Source organism: Nannospalax galili, unplaced genomic scaffold, assembly GCF_000622305.1.
Source record: "Nannospalax galili isolate Female #2095 unplaced genomic scaffold, S.galili_v1.0 scaffold548, whole genome shotgun sequence".
NCBI lineage: Eukaryota > Metazoa > Chordata > Mammalia > Rodentia > Spalacidae > Nannospalax > Nannospalax galili.
The window spans coordinates 1,385,597-1,393,860 of NW_008358999.1; the positions used below are offsets into that span (position 1 = coordinate 1,385,597).

An 8,264-nucleotide genomic window follows, 5' to 3' on the forward strand; every position below is an offset into this window, starting at 1 on the left:
TCACTATGTAGATCAGACTGGCCTTGAACTCACAGAGATCCACATGCCTCTGCCTCCCGAGTGCTGGGATTAAAGGTGTGCGCCACCACATGAGGCTTAAAATTAATTTAATTTCAATGGCAATAGTCTTGTGGCCAGTGGCTCTGCCACAACAACCAGTCAGATGAATGAGGCTTCTGGCCTGGCCCTTGCATGGCTTCAGATGAACTATTTTGCTGAGCCTCATCCTTCACCCTTCATCCCTCACCTTGTCCCTCATTCCCTCATCTCTCATCCTCACTCTTCATCTCTCACTTTCCCATCCCTCATTCCTCCTTCATCTGTTAAATGGGCACGACAGTTTCAAGATCACAGAGTGGGAAAAGTGAGGAATGTCTGGCATAGTGTCAGACACAGTCAGCATCTCTATCTTCATAATGAACCACAAACTCAATCAGATCAACACCTTGGTCAGAGCCCTCCAGTAGCTACCCAGTGCTTTCCATAGACAGCCCAAGCTCCATATCAAGTCTAAGATGCAAGAAGTCCATAGGAATCTAAACAAGGTAAGGAAAACGGAACTCACGCCTAGAAAAATCGTAATGAATTTGCTGTAAGTCAAAGGAAATGAAAATCTCAAAAATGGCAAGGGAAAAGACAGATTATATAATAGCACAATATTAGACTTAAGAGTCAGGAGACAATGGAATAATGTACTTAACATGCTCTATGGTGGGTTGAAAAGAAGTGACTGTCAGTGGGGAATTCAGTATTCAGTCAAAATATATTCCAAAAGAGGAGGGTAAAACAGACAGACAGACAGACAGACAGACACACACACACACAGACACACCTGAGAGACTCTGTCATCGGCAGAGCCACATTGAAGAAAACCCTTGAAGGATACTTTGTAGGCAGAAGAAAAATTATCCTGGATGGATTATCAGAGATGTAGGAAAGGCACAGCTTGTGTGGGTGTGAACACCAATTGTGTAAAAATGCCAAGGATGTCTTTGAGGTTTCAGTATGGAGGAACATTTTGGAAGTGGTGTTGGTGGCATATAAGTCTGTGTGTGGTGAGAGACGTTAAAGAGTCGATGTCTCGGGGCTGGAGAGATGGCTCGGCAGTTGAGAACACTGGTTGTTTCTGCAGAAGACCTGAGTTCGAATTCTAGTACCCACATGGCAGCTAACAACTGTTCGTAACCCCAAGGGATATGACAGCCTCTTCTGTCCTCCTCAGGCATTGCAAGACATAGGTGCACTTACCTACATACAGGCAATACATGCGTACACATAAAATTAAAAAAAAAAAAAGGGAGGCAGAAGCAGGCGGATCTCTGTGAGTTCAAGGCCAGCCTCGTCTACATACTGATTTCCAGGCTAGCCAGGGTTACATAGTGACCCCGTGTCAAAAAAAAAAAAAAAAAAAAAAGAGTCGATGTCTCAGAACATTATGTCACTGAGAAAGAGGGGGAGAAATCACCCATGAATTACTGGATTTCAGTAAAAGTGCATGATTAGGCTAGCCACTAAGAGAGAGAAAGTGTGTATTGGACTTTGCTAAGTCACAAAGATGTATTTTTGTCTTATCTTACCAAAACAGTCCAGTGAGAAAATTTCAAGATAATATAGAGAAAAAATTGAACAAATAAAAATTATCAATGAAGAGGCTAGATGTGGTAAAGTGCATACTCCTTTAATCCCAGCGCTCGGGAGGCAGAGACAAATGGATCTGTGTGAGTTTGAGGTCAGCCTGGTCTACATAGTGATACCCTGTCTCAGAAAAAAAAAAAATCAATGAAGATAAAACAGATGTAGCACACACACATAAAATGTTAAAAGGCAAAGACTGGATTTCTACAAATATTATGTGCTGCTAAGAGATATGAATAAACTTAAAATGGACAGGAAAAGTCTGTAAAAATAAGTTATAAAACAACAGTCAAAAGAAAGCTAGCCTATCTGATGGTGCTAAGTCAGTGACAAAGTGAACTTTAATAAAAAACCATGACCAGAGATGAAGAGAGTCAGATTGAAGTATTAAATTAACTATTAAATTGAAGTATTAAAATAATAAATTTATATGTACCTATGAACATAGCTTCAAAATATATAAAGCCCCCCAAATTTGGCAATGCTAAAAAAGAAGTCCACAATCTCAATGGGATTTTTATAAAGCCCATAGTTTTTGGTGACAGACAGACAAGAAGATCAACAGGAGACTCTAAGTTTTGAGCATCACTGGTAGTCTAGTTTAATTTCTGTTGCTGGGACAAATAACCCTGGTAAAGAGTAATGCAGGGGAGAAAGGGGTTACTTTGACTTCCAAGTCCAGGTTATAGTTCCCCACAGAGGGGAAGTCATTCGGGAACTCAAACAGCTCGTCACAGCAAAGGCAAATGAATTCCCCAATGCTGCCTGTTTGCTTACTGCTAGTACTCTTAAAGACTAAAAAATTATGTGTGTGTATTGGAGGGGTATGTGCACATGAATACAGTGCTCCTAGACCTGGAGTTACAAGTGGTTGTGAGCCAGCTCATGTGGTTGCTGGGAATCAAACTCAGGACTCTGCAAGAGCAGTATGTGCTCTTGATGGTTGGGTCATCATTCAGTTCAGGGTCTAGCCTAGGGAAGGTGCCACCCACAGTGGGCTGGGTCTTCCCACATCAATGAACAATCAAGACTGGCCATGCCCACAGGCCAGTCTGATCTAGACAAGTCCTCAGTTGAGGTTCTACTCTCAGGTGATCTTAGGTTGTGGTAAATTGATAGCTAAAAACCAAGCACAGCAATTGTCAAACTTGACCTAAAGGACACACACGGAGTACCGCCTCCTCAGGCTCCAGAGTGCATGTTCTCCCCATGTGCACATGTGAAACCAGCCTTGACCACATGCAGATCACAGAGCAAATCTCAATCGATACCAAAGGATTGAAATCACACAGCATTTTCCCTGTCCACAGTGTAATTAAGCTAGAAACCAATAATCACAAGACAACCAAGGAATCCACATGTGTTTAGATATTAGGAAATAACTTCAGAATACCTCATGAGTCAAATAAGAACTCACCATGGGAACTGGAAAAGAGCATTCTGAAAAATGTTGAAAATACATTATAAACTTGTGGGATGCAGCTAAAGGCTTACTTAGAAGACAATTTTTGGCCCAGCGAATAGTTTGATTCTGTTATCATGACTACAGCCATTTTACTGAAAAAAAAAAGATAGCTGAGCAAATTAATTTTCATTGGGAAGATATTTTACAGAGTAAAATTCATGGAGTCAGTGGCTTAGAAGGTTTCCAAATGTTTCCATTTTTGTTTTGAAATTATTTTTATCTGAATCACTTCTTTCCTGAGTAAATTTTACAAGTAATATGAATGATCTCTAAGTGTTTATGGTTGTTATCAATTAAAATATTTATTTTATTTTTATCCCTCTCTCTGCCATATGTTTTAGTTTTAGTTTGTGTATCCGTGTGTTGAGGGGATATATGCATGTATGTGAACATGTGAGTGTGGCGGTCAGAGGTCAACATTGGGAATCATTTTATTTTTTGCCAATTACATTTCATTTTTTTGTTACTTGAGAATTCCATACACGCATATGTATTTTTTAAAAATCCAATCCCCATTTCATCCATTTCCTCCCCTCTCCCCCTCACTGGTTTTCTTTTTTAAAAAAATATTTTTTAAAATTATTTTTATTTTATATGTATGAGTGTATTGCCTGCATGTATGTTGTGCAATGCCTTGGTCAGAAGAGGGCTTCAGATTCCCCTGGAACTGCAGTTAAGGATGGTTCATAGCTACCATGTGGGTGTTGGGAATCAAACCACTGAACCATCTCTCCACCCCCTCACCAGTTTTCTTAATTAAAAAAAAAATTATATGTAAATTCACACGTACTTGCAGTGCCCAGTGATGCCAGAAGAGGGAGTCAGATCCCCTGGAAGTCAGATCCAGGGGAATTGGAGTTAAGGACGATTGTTACCATGTGGGTGCTGGGAACCAAACCCAGGTCCTCTGCAGGAGCAGCCAGTGCTCTTAAGTGCTGAGCCATCTCTCCAGCCCCTTTGTGCCCCTTATTTATTTATTTATTTATTTATTTATTTATTTATTTATTTATTATTATTATTACTATTATGTGTGTGTTTGTCTGTTTTGAGACAGGGTCTCTCACTGAACCTGGAGCTCATCCATTCTGCTAGATTGGCTGGTTAACACTGCCTATCTCGGACCTCCTCAGTGCCAGAGTACAGACATGCACCATCACACACGGCGCTTTTACAAGGGTGCTGGGAATCCGAACACAGATCCTCATGCTCTCTGCAGGCACTTGACCCACTGAGATATCTCCCCAGCACTGAATTTTATCTTACTTGATTTTAGTTGATTTAAAGTTTAAAGCAGGTTATCACCCACTGGAGTGGGTGGCACAGGTCTAGAATGTGCAATAACTCCCCCCGCCCCCATAGGAAAGCAACATGGGGCCCACTGGCATCTGGAGGAGGGGAAGGCTCAGAGTAACTTCTAGACCTCTTTGTAAGGAGGGGCAGATGCCAGCATCGGCCACAAGGGGGCGCTGTGGGGGAGAGCACCTGATCTCCTGGGGTCACTGGGGAAGTTTCTTGGCCCCACACACCTTGCTCTTCTCTCGCAGAGTCCTGGAGATGGTGTTCTGGTCACAACAGCTCTTCTTCAGCTCCTCTCTGAGTTTCTTCACTTCTTTCTCCATGTCTTGTATTTGCTGGAAAAGTTTCAACCACGGAGAGCTCAACTTCCTCTCTGGGTGGGGGGAAGGGGAAGGCCCTAGGGACCCCCTTTGTTCCTTGGGCTCACTGGGGTGGGGACCCAGACCCATGCCTGCTTGTTTAGTTCTGAAGGCAAAGTAGACTTTAATTTTCTTTTTCTGATTAATATATTGAAAGTGCTGGATTAAGGCTAAGAATTAAAAAAAAATCAGTACAAGGGGCCTGAACATGATTAAGATGTATGAAATGCACAAAACTTAAAAAAATATATATATATATTGAAAAATATCAGTACAGGGGCTGGGAAGATGGCTCAGTGTGCGGTGCAAGCGTGAAGACCAGAGGTTGGACCCCCAGAACACAAATAGAAGTCTGGTGGGTGTGGTGTCTAGTCTGTAATTCCAGCCTTGGAAGGTGGAGCCAGGGGATCCCCGAGCAAGCTGGAGTCTAGTCTTCTGGGGAATTCTGGGTTTGACTGAGAGATCCTGCCTCAGTGAGTGAGGTGGAAAGGAGAGCGATGGATGATGATTCCTGATATCACCTCCGGCCTCCACGTGCATTTGAACACGTGTATGTGCACCCACATACGTGTGCCTCCACTGCACACACATACATGCATACCACACACATGAGAAGAATGGAAAAAAACAAATAAATAAAGGAATAAATAAAACCCAGCACAAGACCTGGATTAAATGCTGCAAGATACCTGCCAGGCAGTAGAACCTCTTCTTTATGGGTAAAAATTTAGGTCAACTGAAATAAGGGATATTTGCAGAACAGAACAATGAAAATTCTCTTCTGTTTGAGGCAAACAGAAAATATGTCCTCAACACACAGAACAGTGTGTCCCTCCCTGTGCCTCCCAGTGAGTGGAAGCTGGTGGTGGGCAAAGGCCTTAGGTGGTAAAAGCATTAAGCATTGAAATAAAGGTCATATTTTCATTAGAGTTTTAAAATTATTTATTTATTTTATGTGTATGAGTGCACCTGTGTGTGCAATGCCCGTGGAGTCCAAAAGAGGGCATCAGATCCCCTGGAACTGGAGTTATGGATGGTTGTTAGCCACCATGTGGGTGCTGGGAATCAAATCTGGGTCCTCCGGAAGAGCGGCCAAGTGCTCTTAACTGCAGAGCCATCTCTCCAACACCTCATTGCAGTTTTTAAAAAGATTTATTTTTTAATGATATGTGCGTCTGTGTGGGGTATGTGCACATGTGTGCAGGTGCCCACAGAGCCCTGAAGAGGGCATCAGATCCCCTGGAGTTGCAGGTGGTTGTGAGCCACATGATGTGGTTGCTGGGAACTAGGGTCCTTTGCAAAAGCAGTGTTTGCTCCTAACTGCCGAGCCATCGCTCCGGGTTCTTTTGCACTCATTTTTATGGCTGCCTTCTATCTAAAGCAAAAGATAACTCTTCTCTTTAATTTTATTGATTGTTATATAATTGCCATAGTTAAATAAAAATACTTAACGGCAGTTTGCGTTTACAATGTCATCTGTGGCTGTGTCCACACTTAGGATAGTGGAACATGAGTTTGGGAAAATCACATCCAGGCAGGGAACCAGAATGAACTATTTATAGCAGCCTGTGTGGCCAACTGGCCAACTTCCACCGCTGTCCCTGTCCCTACCCCAGGGGAAACCCTTGAGAAACGCAGAGCCAACTGGCCAGAGAATGCTGGGAGTTTTCTGTGGCTTCTTTACCCATCTCCTTGATGGGGCTGGAAGTTGCAAGCAGAGAACTGTGAGATTATATTAAACAATAGAGAGCCCAAAAAGTCGTGCTTTGGGAAGGGTCAAGGGTCCCAACTTCAAGGTCAAAGTCTAGCTTTCCTGTGTATGCTTACAAATGAAGAAGTTTGACTCACACTTTTGTAGAGTTTCAACTCTTTCTCCAGGGCCTCCCTGTGCTCCTGTTTCATTTCTTCCTTTCTTAACTCTTCTTTCAGCACCGAACACTGAGGGGAGAGAGGACAGCAAAGAAAGGCCAAAGCTGGCCAAGTGGGGGAACTGGGGGGTTCCCCATCTGCCCTTAGAGCACTTTGTGTTGTGCCTTCCCAACTGTACCCACATCCCAGCAGGTGAGATAACTGGTGTCTGATGGGCACACAGATGCTGCACAGGGGCTCCAAGTTCTCCCCTCTCTCAAGTTCTGAGGAATAATGAATCTAACCTCCCTTTCAGAAGCTAGCAAGCCAAACCATGAGAAAAATCCAGCCTTAGAGAACTGGATGCGGGACACCGCTGTGAACCTGGATTGCTCTAAGGCTGCGTCCTGTTACATCTCAAAACATGATCCCCCAGCAGTCAGGGGGTCAGGGAAATGGAGCAGCCTTTCTGGCGGTGACTAGGCAGGCAGCAGGAGAATGAAGAGGTAGGTGTCCTCTGCTGCACCCCGAGATTCTGCTTAGGAACTGAGTTTATCCTGTTTCCCAGCACTGAGCTCAGCCAGCTCACAATGTCTTGTAACTTCAGCTCCAGGGAATCTGATGCCCTCCTCTGGCCTTTGTGGTATATGAGTGTGTGCACACATGTGGAGGCAAGAGGTGGAAGTCAAGTGCCCTCTTCTGTTTTCCACGTTATGTTTGGGGGCTGAACCTGGGGCTCACCATTGCGAGCTTCTGAGATTCGCCTGTCTCTGTCTCCAGCACTAGAGTTACAGGCTCGCACTGCATGTTGGCTTATGTTAAGTGAGTTCTGGGTATCTGAACTCAGGTCTTTGTAGCCTTGTGCAGCAAGCATTTGCCCCCCCCCCGACCATCTCTCCACCCCCCAGGGTCTGGATCCTTAAGTCAGCACTAAAGGCAAAATTTTAACAGTTTAAAAGTTAAAAGTTAACAGTTTTAAAGTTAAAAGTTAAACGTAGGCTGGGCATGGTGGCACACACCTTTAATCCCAGCACTTGGGAGGCAGAGGCAGGCAGATCTCTGTGAGTTCAAGGCCAGCCTGGTCTACATAGTGAGTTCCAGGACAGCTGGGGCTACAGGGAGACCCTGTCTCAAAAAGATCCCCCCCCCCAAAAAAAGTTAAAAGTAGTCAAAAGTTTCAAAGTTCTTAATTTGCCCACTGGGCTCACTCCACAGAGAGACATCATTAGAGGAAAGTCTGAGGGAAGGGTGAGTTGGAGGATGTCCCCTGCCCCAGGACTCTGCTGATGGAGATGGAGGTGAAGCCTGATATGGTCCTGCTTTTCCCCAGAGGGCTTATAGTCTGCTTTCACATCAAGCCTTGTCATGGACATGCATGTGTCTGCTGCTGTGCTAAACTAATTTGTATATGTGTGTACATGTTTGTGTGTGTGCACATGTATATACATGTTCGTGTGTGTGCATGTGGAGGTTAGAGGTTAATGTCAGGTGTCATCCTCAATTGCTCTCTCTCTTTCCTTTTACAAAAATATTTAATTTATTTTTATTTTATGTGTATGAGTGTATTGCCTGCATGTAGGTAGGTGTACCATGCTGTGCAGTGTCCACAGAGGTCAGAAGCAGGTGTCAGATCCCCTGGAACTGGAGTTACAGATAGTTGT

The 8,264-nt window shown here is 43.8% G+C and overlaps 1 protein-coding gene across 1 annotated transcript in view; it reads right to left on the reverse strand.

The window, feature by feature from the left end:
• Positions 1–8,264, reverse strand: part of Fhad1 (forkhead associated phosphopeptide binding domain 1) — a 160,421-nt gene that overhangs the window by 83,764 nt on the left and 68,393 nt on the right. The window contains exons 9-10 of the mRNA XM_008822681.1: positions 6,604–6,693; positions 4,627–4,731 (exon numbers count right to left, since the gene is read on the reverse strand). Of these exons, the coding sequence (XP_008820903.1) occupies positions 4,627–4,731; positions 6,604–6,693 (195 nt within the window). The remainder of the gene's footprint in view (positions 1–4,626; positions 4,732–6,603; positions 6,694–8,264) is intronic.